Source organism: Leptosomus discolor, chromosome Z (assembly GCF_034619465.1).
Source record: "Leptosomus discolor isolate bLepDis1 chromosome Z, bLepDis1.hap2, whole genome shotgun sequence".
Taxonomy (NCBI): domain Eukaryota; kingdom Metazoa; phylum Chordata; class Aves; order Leptosomiformes; family Leptosomidae; genus Leptosomus; species Leptosomus discolor.
In genome coordinates, this window is record NC_141419.1 from 3,425,167 (window position 1) to 3,449,228 (window position 24,062).

Sequence of the window (24,062 nt, forward strand, 5' to 3'; positions counted from 1 at the left end):
TACAATTCCCTTCCAGGACAACAAACTGTTGGTCAGTAGTGATTCAGGACATTAAGGACACGACAGAGACGAAAGCAAAACCAAAAAAAATTACGAGTCACAGGTCAGTTGTCCGCCAGGTCAGCATCTGCACAGGCTTCTCTGTACACAGCTAATATACACACGTGCTTCCTAGCACATCCACTCTCCATTCCTCAGCTTTCCAACACTAGAGCTGCCTTTTTTTTTTTTCCCCTCCACCCCCTCTTGGGTAAAGAGGGGGAAAACAAAGGAGTTGCATCCCCAAAAAGGAGTACGTACAGCTGAGAACTGGGCCTGTCCGGGCTGGGAAAGGGAGCCGGGGAATGAACCGTTGGTTCCCACGTGCGTGGTTCTCCTGGCAGGGACGCTGGCGCCGGAGCAGAGGCGTATTGCTGAGCCACACGAGGTATAGTGTTCAGTTCCAGCCTGATGGCACTCGAGACGTGTTTGTTCCAGTGAAATGCTACATTCAGACAGGATTCCCCCTTCCCTGGCCGAAAGCCCTTTTTCTGGATATGTTTTGAAGGCAAATCTTGGAAGAGCCGAGGTTCCACCCTCGCTGTATTGCCTAGGAGAGGGAGGCAGAGAACTTCCAGTCCTCTTGGGTCTCTTGCTCCCTTCTTGGAAGATTATGGTCGATGGTACCTAAAAGCCAAGTGAAAAATCCACGTATCAGGCTTGGAACCCAGGTTAGATGGTTACCGAGGCGCTACAGGTGGCCAAAAAGAGTAAACTGGATTATCTCTGAACTCTCAGCCCCCAGTGAAGCTGTTAACATCAAACAATTTCACCTCTGCCTCAGAAAGCTCTTGTGCTCTGTGAACGCTCACCTTAGCCACGCAGAGTGACTGTCGGGGGGGGGAAAAGAATCACTTGGGCCACGATCCAACATCACAGACAACATCTGAGCCAACTACCAAGGTGTTCTGTGGCTGTGGCTTCCGCTGCACACGTCTCTAGCCCCAGAAAAAGCACACGCCAGCTGCGAGGTCACGCTGGTTTCAGACACACCTCAAACCAGCCACTGATCGCTTTGAGTTGCCAGGATCGAAGCGCCAGTTTAAGGAAGAACAACCCACTTCACATCCACCACTGCTCCAGTCACCCCAGGCCACCAAGGCAGAAAGGAACATTAAATCTCCAACTGCTGCCCAGGTGATTTTTCTAAGGTTTTAACGCTTTGCCTCTCAGCCCAGCTCTCCCAACAAGACTTGAAACTCCCGAGTGACACGTTCTCACCCACCTTGTGAACTGCTTGCTGTCCTCGTGGACTTCCATTTCACAGCTCTTAAACTCATTCAGCTCCTTCCGGATGGCAGCCTACACAGCGAGGGAGAGCGCTTTTTTTAGCTCCTGCTAAGGCATACACATCAGCACCCTCTCTCCCACCTCAAGCGAGCTCAGGCGTGGCAAGAAGGTGCGGTACCTCCAACACCCCTGCTCGGGGCTGCTCTGTACCACCTTTCAGTGGTGAAGAGTTAAGGGCAGGTTTGATAAGCGGGGCTGAGTCCCACAGCTCCCTGGGGAAAAGGAAGGAGCTCAGACTGCAGCGGCCACCCCACCTTTCGCCGTCTACTCCCACCAGGCCGAGTTGAATCTGCCCCCACCTCCTCCACCCCGAGGGCTGGGCAGTCCCCCACAAGCGGCCAGGGAAGACAGATGGCTTCCCTGTCACCTTCCTGCCTAGGCCTGCCCCGAGCCTGCAAGGAACAGCACCCCTCTGCCCAACGCCCTTGCACCTTGCAGCCTCTCCCGCCGCCCAGAAGCCGAGGCGGAGGCCACGCCGGCGTTCAGACCGTGCCCGCTGGGGCTCCACGTCACCGCGGAGGGGGCAGGAAGCAGGGCTGGGTACAGCACCCGCGGGTGAAGGGACGACGGTGGTGCTGGGTGGGGTGGCAGAGAGGAAGACGAAGAGGTGAAGCAAAAGGAACAGAGCAAATCTCCTCAGCTTATGCTCTCTCGGATGGGACACCCCGATGTAGCTCCTCTCCCCACTCCTGGGGACAGGACACTCCCTGTTACCTTGTCAGCTGGTGTCAGCTTTGTCCATGGCTTATCCGCTCGCCGGTCGTAGTCCTGAGCATCTGTTACTTCCACGTATTCGTTAAACCTCAGGATCTTCCTGGCCTGCAGCTCTGCCACTGTAGGCCTTTGGCTAAGCTGAACACCAGCAAGCACAAAGACAGTTAGCCTGTGCCTTGTCCACAAAGCAGTCCAGGATTAAGCATCCCGAGCAAAATTAAAACCAGTTCAACCACTGGGCCTGAACCACAGATACTCCCAGGTCCTGCTCGCAAGGGAACAGCCAAAGCCTCTTGTGATCTCGTTTGGATTGTGAGGCCAGGCTAGGCCAGAACCAAGGCCACATTGCCAAGGAGAAGGCAGACACCGAGGGGGGGGTTGGGAACAGCCCTGCGTGACACCCCTAAACGAAGCAAGCCCGTTCCCAGCTTCAGCGGTGGCAACACTCACATTTCACACCCACGGGCCCTTGGGAAGTTTTTTCCCCAGCCATGAGTAACTTGGCCATAACAGCTAAAAGCAGCCGTTGCTCTGCTCAGCTTCTCCCGCACCACCGTTACTTGAGAAACGGATTTTGGGGGGCCCGGTGTGAAAGCCATGGCCGCTGAAGTACTGTGTTAGAACAGCCAGGCCAGCCCCAGCAAGCCTTTCGAGTGCCAGGTGCCAAATTTAGTTCTCATCGAGCTCGTTACGCTCGATGCCAGCTCAGATCTATCACTGACAAACGCGGCTGCGGCGCCAACAGCTCACCGTTGGGGACAGTCCCCGTTCCAAAGCCACTGCAGTCAAGAGGGCACTGGGGACACTTACACAATAGCCCCGTGACTGCACCCACAGCAAGGCACCTACGATGTGCTCAGAGCCACCACCGTCCCCGACAGCTCTGCCAGACGGCCGTCACAGCACGGAGGCCAGCAGTACCTTTCTGGTGAGCCGGCGTTTGATCTCTCGCTTCTCAGCTTGACGGTCAGCTTCATTTTTCGCTGCCAAGAGAAAAAAGAAATTCCTCCTGTAAGCGTGGCAGGCTTTGAAAAGAGCTTTCTGGACTTGAACAAAGGGGAGTATCGAGCTATATCAGATTATCTCCATATCCAAAAGCTCGCTGTGGCGTGCCTGCACTTTTTACAGGCAGCCCGACTCGATACCCTCACTCCGGCTGACAGCGGCGATACATCCCTTTCTGAGTCATCCTCTCCAGCCCCGTGGAGGCTAAAGATTCACGGCCACATTGTCAAAACACATCCGAGCCACTTTGCAGGTTGCCCCTTCCCCAAGCTATTATACTAATCGTTTAAAGAGAATAACAGCGCAGATAAATATTTTAAATGGAAACTTCCTGAACTGACATTTCCCTTTCCTCAAGATGTTTATTTAGAACTTTCGCAGAGCAAGGGACAGCCAAGAGCAACACGGCTGACTGAGCAATGAACCGCTGCTTTTTGGATCCTGCAAGACAATGCTGTAATGTCTGGACCGCAAAGAAAAGTCCAGCCCAAAACCAAACCACCTTGAACAGTCCCTGCTGTGTAACGTCACTGTCTTAACCAGTGAACGGACTCTTCCCTGAGGTGGCAGGCAGGGGACAGGCAGCCTGTCTATAACATGAGGCTGGAGTGCTTGGTACCACTGCTAAGCTCTGATCTGATCCAGAGCGGGTTTCTGGTGTAACAAAGTACTGCGAAAAATCACCAGAACTGCTCTCCTACAGCGCTATAACCACAGCACAGCCCTCCATCACGGCAACACCCGAACAGATCCCAGGTACACCCGGACTAAGCTGCCAAAGGCAAACTGACTTTATATTCCTTAGGACCACAAGAGAAGCATTACTCACGTTGAAGTATGTTCCTCTGCTCCAGTTCTTCCGCTGTCGGTCTCTGACTCAGTCGCCTAAAGAAAAGTGTGGCAAGTACCTAATGTTTTATCTGGCCGTTCATCAGGAGGGGATGAAGAATAAAACTGCTCGGTTTCAGCGCGCTTGGGAAGCCCCCTCCACACCCCTCATTCAGCAGCGGAGCCCACCGCTGCCCTGTTCGGCACTCAAACAGCTGTTCACCCACGGCACGGGTTTGGGAAGCGCTACGGCCTCTCAGAAGCTCAGAGGCAGACAGCGGAGCCTGCACCACCAGCAGTCCCAGCTTAACCCACCACCACCACTCAGCCTGCATCTATCCACATCTTTACACACCGTCCGTGTTTTACAGCATTTTATACGTTGCTGCAGCCCTCGAGGTTTTCCCCTCCCAGTCCATTCAAGCTCTGGGAAGAGAGGGGCCTGTCAGGGGATATCGCTCAACTCCAGGAGGAACTTCCCACTTTTATAACCGAGGAGGAAAAGCAACACTCAACCTCCCAACCCCGACCCAGCAGCAGTGCCCAACCACCCATCATATTCCAGCACAGGCTGCTTAGACGAGGCAAAAGCTTCCTCCAGTCCCACCCTTCACACGCTGCGCCACCCTCCCACCCTACCTGATCAGCGTCGTCCCAATCTGGTGCCGAATTTCGTTCCACTCCTCCTTGCTCTTCCGAGGGAAGACAATCTTCTCCTCCTGCGGCGTGGTGGCGTTCCCCAGCTTTATAGCTAGCGTGTCTTTCCTCTTCACTTTGTTAGCCAGCGTGCCTGGGGGAAGGAAGAGCAACGGGATGCGGCTGAAGTCTGCGGCGCCTGAGCACAGCGATATCAGCCACGTGCCCCTGGCAGTTGGGCTCTCCCCCGAGGCTCGCTTGCCAAGCTCAGCACCACCACAGCTCCCGAGCTAAGCGCTCCAGCAGCAGCCAGCCTTTCGGCACGATGCCCACGGGCTCACCTAATGCTGTCCCACCTGAAGGGGTGGGACGGCACAAGCTGTTGCAGGAACCATCTGCAACTGGAGGGGGTGCATGTCAGCAGCTGAGCACACAGGTTTGGCTGTAGAGCCTTTGAAAGAGTGAGGAAGAGGACATGTGGTACATCATGAAACCAAGAACCAGCTGCTTCGCAGCACTGTGTGAACCAGCTCTTTGATCCAGGTCTCAATACAGCCAGGCACGAGTTCAGCAGAGGGGAAAAAAAAAAAAAAGAGCCAGCTGCAATGTCAAAGCCTTACTGTTATGGCTTTCATCTTCTTCCTCATCTTCGTCATCTTTGTACAGGATGGGCCCCTCCGAGTCAGAGTCGCTCATCCCTTCATCTCCTTCCTGCTCCTCTGGTAGCACCTGGGGTACCAGTTTGGGGATGACTGTGACAGATGGCACATCTCCAATATACACACGAGGGCCTGAATTTTGCTCCTCTTCCCGGTCATCGTCATCTTCCTCCTCATCGTCTGGACTAACGAGAAGCACACTATTACACCTCTTAACACATGCCACAGGGGCTGGGGAATACCCCCGAGGTCAACACCTCGTCAGCTCCCTCCAGCCCACAGAAGGCAGGTCTGGGGGTAGCCCAGGAACCAGAGATGCAAGAGCCACCTCACGATCCCGCACCGTCCCCTCTCTCCAAAGCACAGGGAGCTCTGGCAGAGGAAACGCCAGGGGCAGGTTCTTCACAGAACCAAACAGCCCTCTCACCCCCCTACTTTGGGACTTGCAGGTTCAACTCTGCTACAACAACAACTTTTCCCACTTCTGTTTTGCAAAATGAAAGGCTAAGGAAGGCCACAAATGGATGAAATCCAGGATGAATCCTTGTTTTGTCTTGGTCCAATTAACGATAGGCCCGGATTCCTGGCATCACCCTGTGTTTGTAGCCTGGAACCCATTTCCCTTCACGAGCCATAAAATCCCAGAACCAGGGTTAATTTCACGGGGAAGATGCACTGGTCCCCCAAGAGGCTGAAACACAGATTCAGCCAACAGCCAAAACGGTTTCCAGGCTGCTGCAAAAACCAGCGAAGAAACCAGCCCTGCCCACGACCCTCCTCACCACCGCTGCCTCGCAGGGAGTACGACACCAACACGCTGGAGCCCAGCGTGACCCACGCCACGGCGAGGTATTTACTGCAACGGAGGTACTCACACTTTCAGCATCTCAATGGTGACAGGCAGGGACCTCGTCCTGCCCAGGGTGCCGTTGTCTTCTCCAAAGCCATCGTTCTCGAAGAGCAGCGAGTGAGCCCTGTGCGAGCCCTCGGCGGGCGGGGTGACAGGCAGAGGACTGGCCAGAGCCTGCTGGATACGGATGTGCAAGGGGATCTGGGGCAGGCGAGGCAGCACGTGGGGTTCGCCAAACCCTTGCTCTGCCGTCCTCTTCGCCGCCTCCAAGGACCTGAAGTCTTCAGGAGGAGGAGGAGGAGTCTCTTTAGGGAGGTCCAGGGAGCGTGGAGGGTCCAAGACAGGGGTGGAGGCAGGCAAGGGCAGGCGGGGAGGTTCCGGGGGTATGTGCGTGGGCAGCGGCGGCGAAGGGGAGGGTGGTGGGTGAGCAGAGGCCACGTGCATCGGTATCAGTGCGGGGCGGTGAGCTGTCCCCGTCCTGTCGTTCGAGGGCTTGGAAGCGACAGCTGCCTCTGATGTGCTGTTAGGCAGGAGGCCTCTCTTCGGTGGGAGAGGAGGGGAAGGCTTGGACAAGCCCGTACCACTGTTCATTGCTTGAGAAAGTTCAGCTGAAAAGAAAAACCACAACAGCCACTCTATTTAACAGGACATTTTCCAGATATCCTTCACCAGTGTGGAATAAGCAGGGCAAAGCACTCGAAGCCTTGGACCGAGTGATCTCTGCTGCTTTTCTGCTAGAACGCGGTGCCAGAAATAACCAGGCTGCGAGCCTCTAGAGTTTGTCCTTCCTGCAGCAACGGTAAGATTTGGGAGAGCAGCCAGAAACAAGCAGGCTGGGAGAGGTCTGTGCCTCCTGCTGCTTTGGAGGGAGAGAAAACAGCACCAGCCCTCGAGTGACAGCAGATGGAGCTCACCCAGGCCAGCACAAGGCACGCAGGTATGTAGGGCACTTCACGGCTATATTTACAGCATCGGTTTGCAAAGGAATCTGAGACATTCAGGACACCCCGGTCTCCAGTTGTGTTAATGGCTCCCTTGCACATCAAAAAAAAAAAAAACCCCAAACTTATGGGGAAGTCTCACTCAAAGGCAAAAGTCAGCGAAACCACAAGCAGCAACAGCGCTCTCCTCATTTCCATTCATCTGCCAGACCCAGCCCAAGAACACCCCCTGCTGCCAGCAGCTCCCGCCTGCCTCAGGGTGAGGTTCTGCTCCACTCCCTCTGCACTCTGCTCCTGAAGCCCCAGATAAACTTCTCCACAGCCACAACGCAACTAGCAAAACTTCCAAAAACACCCCAGAGCCTCGAGTCTACGTCGAGTTTATCTGCTGTGGGACGGAGGAGAGCAGGAGAAACGGAGATCGTGTCACACCATGGAAAATGCCTGCAGCAGGCAACCTCAGCTTCCTCAAACAGCCCTTGGTTCCTAGGGAAGAAGCTGCCCCAGTGAAGACTGCTCTTGCTTTAGGAGTTTGTAGCCTTTAAACATCCGTGTATCAATGCCCGTCTTGGGCTTGGAAAGGTTTCACCCACCTGCTTGAGGAGGGTCGGATTTACTGCACATTTCCCCTGGAGCAGGTGATGGTCACACAGCGGTGGCCCCAGCCGGGAGCTGGGAGGAACCCGCGGTACCAGACACCACAAGAGGGTGCTGCAAAGCGGGGAGTGTTTCACCGAGATAAGGCTGCATAACTGGAGAGAGGTGGGCGCATTTTTGGGATGTTTAGCATTTTCAGACTTTCCCCTTGTAGATTAAGGGCCAGATTGTGCAGAACACGAGTGCCCTCAGCTCCCATCAACCTCGGCCCAGAGGGAATTCCAGTATCTCCTCAGCAGTGCTCGAAGCCTGGCAGGACCAGGCTCGAGTCCCCTTTGGGTAATAACAGATTTTGAAAGGGACCAAGTAGCTGGCAGAAGGAAGAGACAGAAGAGGGCTGGGTGCCACTCGGAGCATCCCTTCAGTGTGACAAACCCAGAGCACCACCTGGCACAACCCCTTGTGACGTGCCACCGCGGCCGGACCCGGTGTTCTAGCACAGGCTACACTAACTGTGGCTCCGGAGACCTGTCACCGGCACCAAGCACCAGGGCTGCTGCCCAGCTCCCGGCCAGCAGGACAGCCCCATTTGCCCCGCTTGCCTTTTCAAGCTGATGCTGGTTAAATCCCCGCTCCCCAAAAGCAAGAGTTTCCCGAGCCTTGTTTCGGTGACGGCGTCACATGCACCAGAACTGCCCAGAGCATGAGAAAAGGGAACCTCTCCACGGGGGAACAAAGGGGTGAGCTGCACACCACCAGTCCTCCCCTGCCCTGGGTGACAACAGCAGCACAAAAGCACACACATGCCCGAGTCAGAGCACGCACCGGAGACCTGTGGAGGGCTCCTGAAGCCAATTCTGCTGCTGCTGTTTATCCACAGCCACCAAACCAGGCTTGCACAGCAACAACCGCAGCTATGGCTCTGCCGTGCTGGATGCACGGCCCTGCAGAGCTGGCAAAGCCTCTCTCTCGGCATCTGCATTCTCATCCAGGAGACAAAAAGAGGGGCTGGCTGCTCTCCTCCCCTCCCCTCCGCACCCCTGCAGCCGCAGGTGCACCCAGCCCAGCCCTGTATTGTTGGGGAGAGAGGCAGGCTGGCTCTGAACATACGGTTGATAGGCTGCCGTCTTCAGCCGCCTTTTTTTTTGTTGTTCCACGAGTACCTCCTGCAATTAGCGCTGGGGCATTTCAAATGCCATCTGTGATGTGTGCAAGCAGCTTAAAGAAAACAAGAAAGTATTTCATCAAGTGCTCAGGCATGGTCAGACTAATCGAGCTGGTCTAGCACACGGGAGTGTTTAATACCATATCAAGGTCACTTGCAAAACCTGCTAGAGCAAGGAGAAGCCCCAAGCAGAACAGAGACGCAGTTTGTACTGAAAGCAGAGTGGCCCAGGCTCCTTCAGATGGTAACTTGCACACAAATCTAAGCTTCTACCACTGCCTCCCAAACCACACCTGGGTAACGCCTCCAGTTTCTGTAAAAACACTGTAGACCTGTCTGATCGATCTTCCCAGGAACCTCCCTCCTGATCTGTACGAGCCTCTGCTAACCCAGTCCACAGATGAGCAGGCGGGTCTGTGAAACACGAACAGGCCCTCAACTGGATGGAACTTGTCTCGTTTCCTCCAGCAATGCTGCATCTTTAAGACCCCTAAAACTCCTAAAGAGAGCAGGAACTCATTCAGCTTCAAGAAACACTCCCCAGCTCATCTGCTTAGAAAAGTTACCAAGACAAAGCCATTTAATTCTTTAAGCGGGAAGATTCAGCTCAAATGACAGTCGAGCTGATTTATCCGTGGCACAAAACTAACATGGCAATGCCACAGACCTTAGAGAAGGTGCCTGAGAATAGCCAGGGAAGTCCGGTTATACCAGACTGGTTATACACCAGCTCCTGGCCTCTTTGCAGAGTGGAAACCACACGGCCCAGCAGTGACAGCCATAACAGACATTGTTTGGTGTGATATAGATTTTTTTGGTTGGGTTTTTTTGGGTTTGGTTTTTTTTTTTTTTTTGGAGGGGGGCAAAGACCAGCTGAAAGCATCAATTCTCACTGACCACAGCTTCACAAAGCAAAAACCTCACACACCATCCACCACTCCCAGCCGCCCACAGCTGAATCCCAGCCCTCAGTGAAGCATCAACACTCAAAGACAGAGAAATGCCGTCCCCTCTCCTTGCACCACCCCTGCTCCTGCCAAAAGCGGGCAGGGATTCCCTCCTGCAGGTAGATGTTGGAAACGTGCCTGTCTGACAGATAGGATGGCTCACGACAGAAGACTCCAGGCATGACATGGTTCTCAACACACGTGTGCCCTGGCTAAACAGCAGCAGATCTTCTGAGGGCAAACTGGACTGTATTCAGCAAAGATGGTCAGACACTGTCCTAGGTTACAGTGTAAAATGTGCCAAAAGGAAAAAAAAAGTATTCTATGACCATCTTCAGGAGCTGGTGAGTCCAGGTGGGGCGGTGCTCCCTGCCTCCCCCCTCTGGACTATCTCCTGTTACTGGGCACAACAATGCCTTATCGCCTGACCCATCGGTAACTCGCTCCTGGGCTATCTCCTGTTCATGGCCCATCAAGGAACTGCCTCACGACTCCCCATCCCATGGTGAGATGCTCCGCCCGGGGGGAAGGAGCCAAGCAGTCCACGCCAAATAAAAACTGAGATCTCCAACACCCTAGCAGCCTTCTTCCACTGGATTCCCAGAGGAGCTTTCCCCCCCACTGGAGTTCCAGAGGACAAGAGCTACCTACCTACCACTGGACCTTCAGAGGAAGACCAGACTCTTTTACCTGATTGCTGCTTCCACAGAACTACATCCATCGCTTCAGGAGGACTGCAGCCAGCATCTTATCGGACTGCTACTGCCACCCTAACAGGGGGTCAGGTTGTATTCCTGACTCTGTCAGTGTAAACCAGTGGGTTGTTTGGTTTTCCCTGCCTTGTGTTATATATATATATATATTAGTAAAGACCTGTTATTCCTATTCCCCATATCTTTGCCTGAAGGCCCGTTAATTTCAAAATTATAATAATTTGGAGGGAAGGGGGTTGCACTTTCCATTTCAAGGGAGGCTCCTGCCTTCCTCCGCAGACACCTGCCTTTCAAACCAAGACAGACACTCATGACAAAACATCTGCCACGCTAAAAAATCTTCCCTTACGAAAGGAAAAGGCTCTCAGAGCAAGGGCTCTGGAAGATCCCAGGGTACAAAAACCAGCTTACGGAGGCACTTACCTATTACTGAGTTGCTATTTCTGTTGACAGGTTTGGGAGGAGGGATGGGAGGCTGTTTGGCAGGAGCTGTGCTGGTTGTACTCGTGGGAGCAGTAGTGTTGGCACTGGCAAGAGCAGGGGGCAGAGTCCTGGGGGCCGGGGAAGGGGCAGCTGTGGGATTGACTGTCTTTGCTGCACCAGGGGCTGCGGCGGAGGGTGCAGTTTTTGCAGTGCTGCTGGCAGGCGCTGGGTCCTTCGCCTGTGCTTCATTTGCCTCCTGAGAAGTGGAGGGGGGTCTTTTTGGAGGAAGCAGAGGCTGTCTGGGAACACACGGCTCCTGAAGCGGTTCCAGTTCGGGCCCAGAGTGGCTGCTGGATGAGCCTGCAAAGGGAGACAGCTCGGGTTAAGAGACTGGAGGGCCCAGAGCAGGGCAGGAGGAATCCAATGAGACTTCAAAACTGCTCCTGGGAGAACCTGAAGCAACCGATTTTGCACACCTCTGGTTTCTTACCCTGCCTTTTCTTTGGTTCCTCAGCTGGAACAGGCTTCCTAAGGCTGGATGGCTTTGTGGCCTCTTCCTCCTGGCTGGCCAGGTTACAAACCCCGGGACCACCAATTGGGACCGTGTGGCCGTTCTTCAACGCAGACGGGTTCAGCTTGTCTGGTTCTTCACCATCTGCAAGGGGATGCGAGGGGAGAGAAGCAAACGGAAAACACTCAGAAGGCAGGAGACGGAGGAGATATGGCTGAGCCAACGGAACCGCCATCGATCCACACCAACTTCTGCCTGGCTTCTGAAACGCCTGGTCTTCACTCTACCTTCTGCAGAGGAGCACACAGCAACAGCAACTAGCTGAAGCTGACAGCCCTTGATTGCACTTTCAACAAGCAAAACAGTACAGCACTGTATCCCATCAAGTGTTTTTCTTCTTCAGCAGCCTCTTAGATCTACCATCTTGTTTGGAAAGAATGCTTCTGCATTCAAGACTAGTATGCCCGATGCTGTGCCACAGCCCAAGGAAGCCACAGTTGCAGTTAAAACCCTCCAGCAGCTTTTTTATCCACCCGCCTTTACGGAGCATTCACAACATTCTCTCCTGCACTACAAATTCCGACACGAGGCTAGTCAACTACTGGGCATGCAGTAATAGTTTTTGATAAAATCTTAAAATTAGTCGAAGCACCCCTATTTTCCTTCTGTTTCTACGCTGAATTTGGCACAAAAAAAATCATGGCTCTACCCAAAACATCCCACAGGAAGGCGTATTTCCTCACTTTTTAACCTTTGCTTTAATCAGACGACATGATACATCTGATGTAGTTCATCTTGACTATTTCTGCTTTTATACATGCAGTTCCCCAAATGTTAGAAGCAACACCTCTTTTGGAAAACAAACCCATCCTCTTTTCAGCCCATGCTTTTGAGAGCACTTAAAGCCCTAGCCACAACAACTCAACCATTCTCTGCCTCTGTAATTGCCCTGACAGGACAAACTCTTGATAATATTATTGCCAAATTCAGACTTAGCATCCATTCTAACGTGGCGTTGCCCACTTTGTCTGCTTTTTAACTCAACTTGAACAGCTACATCACCAATTGGATTAAAAATCCTCAGCATCTTCAGCCTCTACCATCTCTCAAGCAATTGCAGTGTAGGCCACCACGGGTCCCCAGCACGCTCTGTTGCTCTGATTTTTCATGATTTATTCCACTGCCCTCTTTGTTCCTCCTCTCCCCCACAAGGTATTACCTCTCCTTCCCTAACCTGGTGTTTGTTAGTCAGAAGCTGAAAGGAAAGATGCCAAGCCTCAGGCTTTCTTTGCCGCAACAAAAAAAAAAAACAGCCCTGGTTCCCGAGAGAAGCTGGAAGCCTCGCTGGCTTAGCTGCCCTTCCCTGAAACGCAGGAAGTAGGGACAGCAACAAGAGGGAGTTTCCTCCCCAGCCAAGGCTGAAACTCAAGAGATGAGCCAGAGCTTTTTATAGCAGCCATTGCCTCTGGCTAGCTGCAGTTTTCAGCAAGGGAGACAGGAACAGTATGATCTGGCTTTCCTTACCGCTCAAACCTCGCCTGCCTTTCTCTGGCAGGGAGCTGCCGCACCACGCAGAGTGCTCCCCACGGCCTTCTCGCACCACCTCCCTCCTGACTTCGGTTCCAGTGACCTCCTTCGAGGTCAAGGCAGTCCAAGGCCATCTTCTTTCCTTACTGGGAGCCCAGCACAACCTGCTGACCGCCAGCCCAGAGAGCAGCACGGCCTCCTCTCCCGGCTGCACCGAGTCTGAAAGCCTCCAACTATACCTCCCCCTTCCCTACCTCCTCGCTCACTCGTCCCAGGGGGTTTCCAGCATTTTTTTCCCCCCCCAAGAACTTGCCTGAGACTTGTAAGAGCAGGTTTTAAAATTGTGAGCAAATGCAATAACCTACCACCACCGTCTTATGACCGCCCAAGTGTCTTGAACTCATAGCAGGGATTAAGATAATGCGCTTTCTAATCTAACCCTCCTGACAATACTGCCTGCTCCCTCATACCTTGGCTTTGCACTTTGTCCAGATTATAGCCATCTTCTGTTTCTTAAGCCAGATCAGATGACTCAAAACAGAAAATAATTCCATCTCTTAGCCACGCTCCTGTTACACCCTTACAGTTTGGAAGATCTCTCCTCTGTCATCTCTAGGTGGAAGTTTGTTACCCAAACCCTTTGATCTCTCTTCCACAGTTTCATCCTGTGACCTCATACACTTTTGCACCCCAGTGAACTCTTCCTCCAGCCCAGCATTCACACCCTCGGGTAGCTGCAGACGGCTTTCATTACGGTGTAGCTGCAAACAACTGCGTTAAGGCTTTTCCTCTCAGTTTTGCTTTCAGTGGTTTGGTCTGAAAACCACTTTTTCACTTCCACTTTGCATCTTTCTTAGAAGAACCCTGAAATTTGCATCAGGCTAAGGCTGCCTCTGCAGTACGTCCTTGGAGGCGCAATTAGACGTTGCTCTAAGCCAAAGACCACGCTGCCACCCAGACAGGTGAGCTGCTACCCCACCACACGTTCCTGCCCCCTCCCTTCTGCCCACATCACCCAACACACAGCCAGGTGATTAGGCAACGAACTGACCTGGCTGAGAAGTTATTTTGGCCGGGTGGCCTCAACTCAGAGACATCAGGGAGGACAGAAAAGGGATTAAGACTTCTTTGACAACAGGGCAAGCTTCAATAAACTTAGCCATGACTATGACACCATACCATGAAGCATCTCGTCTATAACTCTTTGAGGAAATGCCTCTACCCAGGCAGCTCAAAAGTCATCAATTGGTTCCTTTTTCCAAGCCTAAGGCCTTCAAACCAGAGCTCCGAGGCCAGTGCAGTCTGGAGTGCGATCCGAACAAGCCGGAGATGGCGAGTGCAAGCGTGACAGAGGAGCCGAGCAGGACAAGACAAGGTGGCTGGAGCAGGACATGTACAAGAGGGACGGGACAGAAGTGACACACAGAGCACCCCTCCCCGCTGGCAGCAGCCAGGAAGATGTCCAAGACAGGCATTGTGCTTCCTTAGCAACATCTTCCTAACTGAACAGGCTGCCTTCCTTGCCAGATGCAAAAGTCAGACGAGAGAGCGCATTGAGAAGGGGAAGACAAACAGACAGGCACCACGTTAGCAAAGAGCCCTTAAATTTGTCTCCCAAAGCAGAGTGGCTGTAAGGGTGAGGGTTTGCCAGAAGACGAGAAGCTACACAGAACACAGGAGAAGTTTGTTTGCAGACTCACCCTGCTCAGGCTCTTCCAAGAGAACCCCTCTTTTTACCAGCTCCTCTCTTGGCTTTCGCATAGAAATCTTTCGTTCTAAAACTGATATTAAATTGAAAAAAAAGAACTCAGCAAACAGCGTAAGCTAGAAGTTCAAGAAGACACTTTTTTTAAAGGGATCCTCCGGTGGAAATAAAAGGGCTTCAAATTGCACCGTTTTTTGCACGGATTCAGAGGAGGGACTGCACGTTCAGGCCTGCACTTCACACTAGATTGGTGATCGTGGAGCAAACCCTCCCTCCCCACAGCTGCTCGGGGAGGTTCCTTGCAAGAAAGGAATTTGTCTGAAACTACTGCTCCATGGCAAGGTGTTTTTGGAGAGACTGCAGGAGCCAGCCCATTGCCAAAGCCACATCTTGGTTCTTACACGTGCCAGCAGTCAGGCTTGTGACAGCAAGCCCTTCTCACTAGCCAGGTGGCTAATAGCAGGTTTCCCAAGCGGAGGAGGGGACTCCCACCCAGCCCCGATTACTCTACCTTCCGAGGTCTCCTTAAATTTGTCACTGCTTTTCTTTTTCCTCCACTTCCAGGGTTTGAAGATCTTGCCAAAGCTCGAGAACTTGCTTTTCCTCTTTGTAGGAGGGGTGGTGTCACCCGATTCCAAAACATCGACCCCCATGCCGGCATCAGTTGGGGGGTGATCCACCTCTTCGGCTGCACGGAAAAGAATAAAGAAGTTACCTCTGTGCTGCAGATACCAGCTGCCGTGTCCCCCCAGCCTGCCCCTTGCACGCTGGGAAACGGTAGTGCACGTTCATGCAAAGAAGGTAGCAAGACTCCATGCCTTCACGGAACCCGCCAGCAATTCACATGAGCTTGGGGAGACAAGAGTGGGGGTTCCCATGTTAACAGGGCAAAGGGTAACCGATAAGGGGCTTTCTAACGAAACACGGATTAGTTGAAATTTGCAGCGTCGTAGCTTCGCCCAAGGAACACAAATCGCCTTGCTGCAGTTTCTCATCGTCAGCTGGAAGCACGTGGTGCTAGACACAAGCAATTACACGAACACAAATACCTTCCAGACTGCAGAGCCGACGTTCACGACTGTCTGCGCACACTGCAATTACCAGACCCATTACAACAGCTCGATGGGCTAGAACTCAGCCTCTCTGATTTTTCCCCTCTACGAAAAAGGCCGGCAAAGCTGGCCAAGAGTAACAACTACACAGGAAAGCAACACAATACAGGCCTGCGCTCCACCTACTGTACTCAAAGTCTCTGGAGAACGACACAAAAAGGACACGGAGGCGGGAAGGGACGCGCAAAAAAAAAAAAACCCAACCCACCCCAACTCGCTGCAACAAAAACGCTCGTAAAGAAACAACTTGAGAAGCAGAACCAAGAGCACGAAGCGCTAAGCTTGTGACTGTCAGTTCTGGCTTGCCTGGTGTTGCTGTTGTCTGGGTATTTGATGAAACATAAGGGAACACTTACAATCAGCAGAATCTAGCAATGCCTAAAAAAAAAAAAAAAAAAAAAAAGAATAAACCCAGAGTGCTCACAACCTAAGCGAAGCCAGCTGGTGGCCTGCTTCATGGGCTGAATTTCCAGGCTGAGAATCCCTTGGCTTCGGCCCTGCAAAAGGCAGGAGCACCCCAAGCTGCGTCGCAGAACTCCGTGAAAACACCCCAAGATCGAGAGCCTCGAGACTTCCCACGTTCCTATGACACAGCCCCGCCGAACGCCGCGGGCCGAGGTGCTGCCTTCGCAGGTCACACTCGCGCGTCTTATTTTTGAGCCCCCAAGTCAAACGGGCTGGAGTTCGCAAGCCTTCTGGGATCACAAAAGGCCTTTTAGTCAACTTCAGACAAGCCTGTATGACGTGCCTGCAGAAAAGACAATACCCCGTAGGCCACGCGGAAAGTTCAGCCAAGAATCCCATCTCCTGAGGGTAAGAGATTGGGAATGGAATTTTAGGGGAAAGCCATTTTGCGCACAGGACACAGAGCTAATAATGCATCTGCTATATCCTACAAGCACCCACCAAGGACACAGACTCGGATGTGACAAAGCAGATTCCTGTCAACATGGGGAAGAGCAGAATCGGGACAGGGAAAACAATAAAAAAAACCACCAGGAAAAAATGGGTTGTTTGATGGAGCTCTACCTGCAACCCTGCAGGTGCTTCCTAGCATGAGATTTCAGACCCCAGGAAGCATCAGGCACAGGGAGCCTCAGCCACAGGCTCCTGAGCAGCCTCAGGCCGGCTGGGCTGGGGACAGGCTGTCATTGCACAACACCGCAGGACAGACGGACCCCAATTCTTCAGTCTGAGCATAAATGAAATGGAAGATAACTGAATAACAGGGAAGAGAAGAGCAACGCAGACCATGGGAAACTGGAGAGTATTTCAGTACGAGGATCTAGTAGGATCAGGCAAGAAGCGCAGACTTTAACCAAATGAAGAAAATCAGCCCAGGACTCAGGTTTACTAAGTGGCTGAAGTGGCAAGGAAATGCCACTGTGCTAGCCAGCAGGAAAAAAAAACACAATGATTTTCCAAGCTGATTGTGGCCATTTTAGACTTTACCTAAAAGGCCCGACCCTTCCAGCGCTGTACAGGTTTCCCTCATCTCACTCACGGGCCTCCAGATTTCACACAGTGGTGGCTGATGGGGTTCTTCTGTTTGGTTGTTGGTTGTATATTTTTTGTTAAAAATCAGCCCCCTAACAGAAAGGTCCCTCAGAATCAGTGAAAAGCTGATGCCAGCCAACATTCATTTGAAAAAGTAAGATCAATTCCACATCTGAGCTGCTACTTTAAAAAAAAAAATCTGGCTTCGTAATAGGAGAGAAATTGGGTGGAAAGTAACATACAAGACGTCAGCACCGATCGGTGATTTTCTGTGGCTCTATTCTGCGATTTTCTGCTGGAAGGGAGGGTGGGAGGAAATGGGGACCAAAAGAAAAAAAAAAAAAAAGGCATTTCAAGCTCCCAGAAACCCAAGATGAATTGTCTGGATGTTTAGAGGCACTTTCTTCATAGACTAGAACATTAGCCCTGGAGCTGTACACGTAATTTTAAAAAGCAGTATTGACTTTGTTCGATAGAGCGTTCCCAAAGTTTACCAGGCAGGCAAGACCGCTTGCCAGGCCCAAGCTGTGGACTGAATCTGGACCCCAAGTGCCACGCAAAGGCACTCCCCTCCCCTTCCCAAGGAGCAGCAAGAGCACTGAAGGCAGTCGTACCAAGCTCACTTCATACATCCCCCTTCCCCGAACTGCTCTTAGGAATGTAACTTATGTGCTGTCCGCCACCCAAGGTGTCAAGAGTGCTGCGCTAAGCGAAATACGTTATTAAAAGAAAACTCAACCATCAGGTCCGCAGATTAACAGAGACCTCAAGCAAGCTGGGATGCCTCCATTTCCAATTAGGAGGAGAACGACAAGCATTCCCCCGCCACAGTCCCCTCCGAGCAGCTCCCGAGGAGCAGCGGACATGAAAGGACGAGCCGAAACTGCAGGAGACACACGATACCCCCAAAGCAGGAGCAGCGAAAAGCAGGGAGGGTGGGGGAGAGCCCACAGGCGAGTTTTACTCCAGGCAGAAGAACCTCTTTCAGCAGCTTCTGCAGTCCAGGTCTGGCTGGTAAATCAAATACCATCGCGGGGTGGAGTTTCACACCAGATGCCTGACTGCCATTAATTGCAATCACGCAGGTTAATACCAAGCTGGGTTTCACAATGACATCCAGCATCGATATTGAATAACTCCGGTTTTGCTCCTCTGCCACGCAACTCCGTCAGCCACGCTTGCAGGCTTGGGCTGTGCATCAGGTCTTGTCCAACACGAAAACGCTCAGTTTTGCTGTTTTATGTCTAAAAATAGTCAAGCCAGAGGGGGAGACAAGCACACCCTGCACCCCTGCACAGCATAAAACCGGTCCAAATCGTTTGCACCGTCCCCTTTTGCTCTGTGTATACACGTTACCGACCAGCGTGAACATCCAGACACCGCTAGAGCCCACCGGGCAACGCTGCTGCCACGAAAGGAATCTCCCTCGCCGATACACACTGGGATTCGTTCTGTCCAGTTCTGCAGCCCAGGCTGCTCGCAGGAGAGGCTGTCGTGCCCTTCCACAGCACTCTTCCTTTTACCATCCATAATTACACCACATGGACACAGACATTTAAAGCAGTCTGTTGTGATGCAATTATGAATTACATTTACTGCTAATTAGCGGGTGGATCAGCAGCTGTAGGTGTGCTTTACTGAGCTGTGTTTTAAATAACCTCATTGTTCAGTGATTGTTCACATTAGATAGCACTCCTACTCCCTCAGAAAAGGACCTTCCCTTCCATTCACAGCCCATTTCCAGCTCAAATTTCCAGGAAACGGCGCAGAGAGGACATTTGTTGCCCAAGGTGCCTTCCCTGCGAAGGGAGCCTCGGCAAGGTGGACTCTCTGCGCCTCCTCTTGCTCTGCTCTACAAGGTACAGGAGGGTCCCTAAGCCACTTTGCAATGCAAGGCAGAAACCCCTCCTTACCAGAGTCATGCACTGGGAAACTGCTAAGGAACCACAGCCCAGTGCTCGGGGAAAGAAATGGGGGGGGGGGAAGACAAGCTGGAGCTTAAGTGAAGGCTGAGAAGCATGAGGAAGCCGATGCCCTTGCCTGGCCCTTGCTCAGCACCACGGCTGTTTACCTGCATGGCAAGTCCGTGTCCAAGAGACCAGCCTCACCTTCTTCACTGCGATCCCAAGCTGGAAAAGCCACTTAAAATTTATGAAAAAGGTTAAATTGAGGTCATGCAGGAGAACCCAGGGGAGTCCTCATTAGAAGGTCCAGAGCTTTCCAATAAGCAGGTCCCTAACACACCCCCATGACAAAGCATGACCTTGTTTAACCTTTCTGCAAGAACTACCTGAAGTACCCACTTCAGAAAAGTGACCCTGAAGCAGGGAGAGCCCCCCCAGAGCTCCCCCCGACACCAGCACACCATGCCTAACGCGCTGCCCCAGCTGAGAAAACCCCCAGAACAAAATATCTACTGCAGCTTCTGCACATTGCCCCAGGCAAGCTTGGGTGCTTCTCCTTGAGAAGATGGCCTGGAGCTCCCAACCTGCCGTGCCTTGGACAGAACCCCAGGACCCAGGCGGTCCGGGGAGGGAGCTGTGCCCTGGCTGCTATCTCCCAGCTTCCCTCCCAGAGCCTGCTGCCATTTCAGATCTTCTCTCTGAAACACTGAACATGTCCTGATCCTGTTCCATCAAAACAAGCAGGTGAATCTGAGCTGTTTAAACAGCAGATTTGTGCTAACCCAAAATGTTTAGACTGAAATAGTCTAGGGAAACGTCACAAAATTGGCACAGCCTGGAGACACAAGAAGGCAGAAAGCTCCAGCGCTGCCAAGCAGCTAGGGATGCAATTCTCCATCAGTACGCCGGGCCAGCTGGTCTTTCAAACCCTCCCCCTGCAGACTGCTACACACATTTACACTCGAGCCTTGCTGTTAAAATGCAGGTGGAAAAAAGCTCCTCTCCCACTGCACCTTGTGTTAGGTGCAAACTGTTGTGCAAGGGTGATGTTGAGCCAGCACAGTAATGTTTGGGTTTTTTTTTTCCAGAGAAAATAAACCATTTCAGTGGAAGAATGTGGAGACTCGCAGTTGGTCTCCAAGCTCGTCGCACAGTCAGCGAGCGGCTGCGGTGCCGCACGTGTCATCTGCTCCCAAAGCTTTTGTCAGGCTCGGGGCTGCCGTTCCTATTCAAGATGGTAAAGCTTTCACTTCTACCGCTACTCCCAATGGGTCAAACCAGCAGAGCCAGGATCCGGGAGGCCAATTAAAAACACCACACGTGTTCACACCGCTGCCATGCACGCAGGACGCTCACAACAGCAAGCAGCTTCTCTAGCTGACCTTTAGGAAATACCAACATAGAAATGTAATGGTTTAATGGTCACACCACGGTCCAAGGGAGGAAAAGCCACCACGTGAGCAAATATAGTTGGCCCCTGTCTTCAGAGATCAAGCCTCAGAACACCCTTTTGCACAGCAACACGCCATCCGCCTAGAAAAAGGCACAGTGAAGACTTCAGGTACCAACATGAATAAACAAGGAGCACTTCTTTAAGGATCATCTCTCATCGGGAAGATACCTGCAACGGTACATGAGACAGCAGCACCTCTGATTCACAGTATTAGAAAAAAAAAAGAATTAAACCCAAGATGCATCTAGTGTAGGTCACTGTCAAATTAGTCCTGGTGACTTTTTAAGCAATTTTAACTCAGGCCACACACACACCATCAAAAGGCAGCACGGCTATGGAGAAGTTTTGTTTTGTTTTTAACTGGCACACCATTACTTAAGCTAAAAATCACTTCAAGATCCAAGTTAGAGACCCTAACAAAGCATGACTGAAGGCTGTGAAGAAATCAAAGAATCGCATTCTAGATGCTGACAATTCATATTATATTGCTATATGCCCGGGAGGGAAACTACTGATGGCCAGTGTTCATGAAGGAGATGGCACAATCCTCTAAGGATGAAGGGGCAGTGAGCCCCAGGACACGACTGCAGACTGAAGCTGTTAGGAAAAGACTGAGAACATGCTGCTCTTCTCCCTGAAGTATCTCTGCAGACATCCAAGAGTTGGTGAAGCAGACTTTATCTCCAAAAGATGATGTGCCTCACCACTGCCTGCACTATGACAGGTTCTTCCCCCTAGTCCTTTTCAAAGATGTAAGAGCTGTTAAATCCGATCTTAAGAGACCCTTCTCACAAAGGAAACAAGAAAGCAGCAGTATTTTGCTTTGTAACCAGACTTGCACAGTGTGTAAATCATGAGCTTGAGCCAGATTCCTACCATCTGCAAACCACAGTTTACCCAGAACCTGATCCATCTCTTACCGTAGTAGTCACTACAGGATTTCCACAAATCCCCGGAGTTTCAGTTCACAAGGAGCTCACCGGGCAGTTCTGTCTCACAGTCATAGCCTCAAGGCTCACATCCAGACAGAACGGCAACGGGGAGGTTGTGCTACAGCAAAAGACAGTGTAAACACTCAGCTGAGAACTAAAAGGCACTCCGAGACAAATTAGGCACTCTGCTGCCACTCTGCAAATTAGAACACTTCTGCTTAACCACCTTCCTTTTCCTAAGTTGCACACACACTCCGAAGTTCTGCTATCGCACGAGCCCAGAAGGTGCATCACGGACTTTCGCTGAGAGCGTGGCTGCTCGTTACACACCCGACACCCCTGCGCCTTCAGAGCGGGACCGGCTGCTTTGCACCATCAAGCCTGCAAGGGATCCTCACTGGCTACACCAACAAACCGTCCCGTTGCCAAAACAGGGTTGATGCACAGGCTGGAGAATAATTCAGCTCCCTCCTCTTTGGCTCTGTTGTGCCGGGCAGAGCGGTGAAGAATCCAAAAAGCTTTCAAGCAAACAGCTACAACTCAAAAAGCAAACAAAGACTCTTTTGAGGGAAATGCTGTTAAGGTTAAAGTATCAAAAAAAAAGCACTTTAGGTAAATGTTTCTAAGCTTCCTGTAACAGCTTTAAAAACTTCATGTGCATTTCCTGAATGGTCCAGGGAAGATGTGAATCCTGACCTTAAAGCAATAAAAGGCTGCGGTCACAAAACAGCCTCAAACAGTCCCAGCCCTCGGCTCCCCTGTGTTTTGCACATTTCTAATCACCATAATCTTCACAAGACTTCTCTTTGCAACAGCATCCTGCCAAAGTGAAGGCAAGAACCATCTCTTCAAGCTCCCAATTTATTCAGTAGGAACCACGCAGGCTGTGCCACGAAGAGACTTCAGATAGCAAGTGACCAGCCGAGGAAACACCAGATCTGGTCTGCTGGCCTCCCATCTCCAGCTAAGGACAATGCATTACACCAAGCCAGCCCAGTCCCCTGAAAATTACCACCATCTCTGGTGCTTGGTGAGCGAAAGAGCCCAGGACTGAACAGGCTGGCTTCTAACAGCGGGTAAATCCAAGGAGAAGATGCTGTTCATCTCCATCAACAGTACGAAGACTGAAGTTTTCCTTCTCCCTTCCACTCTCTCAATACCACTTATTTTTAGCAGCTCTTGAACAAAACTAGCTGGAGTGAACTGGGGGTGGGGAAGAGAGAATCACTGGTTTAATCCAAGCCCTAAAAATCCTTGGTGGGTTCAATGTTACAAAAGTGAAAAAGAATAAAAAAATTAATCTGTATCTCAGGGAGCTCTCCATGTGCAAATGTCAAGTGTTTCTCTAATTCCACTTTACGGATGAGAGTAAAGAACTCAGCCCAAATAGCTGACAGAGTCAGTATGAGATAAGAGGGAGCAGCACGATGCGTAAAGTCTCCTCTCGGGGTCAGTGCATGGCAGTGCCAGCGCTGGGAGCAGCACCTAAGACAGAGACCTGGAAATAACACCCACCACCACAGTGTTCTGGAAGTAGCGCTACTTCCAGGACGTAAAGCAAGGTTTGGTTTGCCCCAGCCTGCCAGTCACTCGGATACCTCGCAGAGTTGAGAGAGAAAACAAGCAGGGAGATGAGTGCCAAGCCCTTTCTCCCTCCAAAACTACTACGGCTGCCCCAAAAACCTGGGGGACACCAGGCAATTCTGGGCAGCTCTGGCCCAGGCAGACCACGGGGGCTGGCTCCTACCCCACTCAGGTGAATTTTACCGCTGTCCAAAAACTGAGGTGAATATTCACCTCTGTGCAAAGCTGGTATCCCTGAACCTGGCCAGGCAAGACACAGGCTATCCCTAAAAACAGCAGCTCAGAGCCTGTCTGAAACTCCACAGAACACGTTGCACAGCGATTGCATGTGACATGACTAAGAGAAAGGAAGGAAATGAAGTTATTTCTCTGGTTTGTCTCCCCAGCTCCCGAGCCAGGCGCAGGTTACACAAGCCCTGCATTCCACTCCTCCCAACTCCTCCGTTTCACCTGCAATCCTGCCCCGCCGCAGCCCCAAAGTTTCCTCCGTCTCCCTTGCCCTCCATTACTCACCAAAAGCAGCTGGATTTACCGGTCTCGAGAAGTGCGGCTGCCCCATTAGATTCTTTTCTAAGCAGCTCTCCGGGAGAAGGCGGGAGAGGGGGAAGAGAGGGGGGAAAAAAAAAAGTCTACCCTGAGAGAGCACTTTAGTCCTTTAAAATGATAAATCCACGCTTTGGGCTAGGAAAGAGCCTGGCGAGCGAGGCGGCTGCCAACTCTCAGGCAACGGCACGGGTGTCCGATGGTCCAGCGCAGGTCCTGTTCTCCTCGTAGCCCATGGCCGGCACTTGATTCTCATAAATAGGCGTCCGTGCCAGCTCCCTTCACGCAGGAATGCCTGTCATTCCAGAGCCGAGCAGGCTAGGGCCGAAGCTCAGGAAGGGGAGGAGACAGCCAGCCACGCTCCAGCCACTTAGCTGCATAATCCAAATCATCAACACCCCTCGCTCCTTCCTCACATCAAGTTTAGCAAGAAGAGAGAAAAGCTGGGAGCAAGGAGAGAGGGAGACCGGGGCGTTTTGGTCAAGGA

General features: G+C 52.0%; 1 protein-coding gene across 1 annotated transcript; it reads right to left on the bottom strand.

Moving 5' to 3' along the window:
- On the bottom strand, positions 1 to 23,591 carry PHACTR4 (phosphatase and actin regulator 4). The gene is made up of 13 exons (XM_086479450.1): positions 23,546 to 23,591; positions 15,062 to 15,238; positions 14,546 to 14,626; positions 11,298 to 11,462; positions 10,808 to 11,167; positions 6,047 to 6,629; positions 5,133 to 5,356; positions 4,516 to 4,666; positions 3,878 to 3,933; positions 2,965 to 3,026; positions 2,044 to 2,181; positions 1,265 to 1,341; positions 1 to 666 (listed from the first exon to the last, which is right to left on the bottom strand). Exons 1-13 carry the CDS (start codon positions 23,589 to 23,591, stop codon positions 651 to 653), a joined length of 2,136 nt encoding a protein of 711 aa, XP_086335576.1. The 3' UTR covers positions 1 to 650.
- Between the last annotated feature and the right edge of the window lie 471 nt (positions 23,592 to 24,062).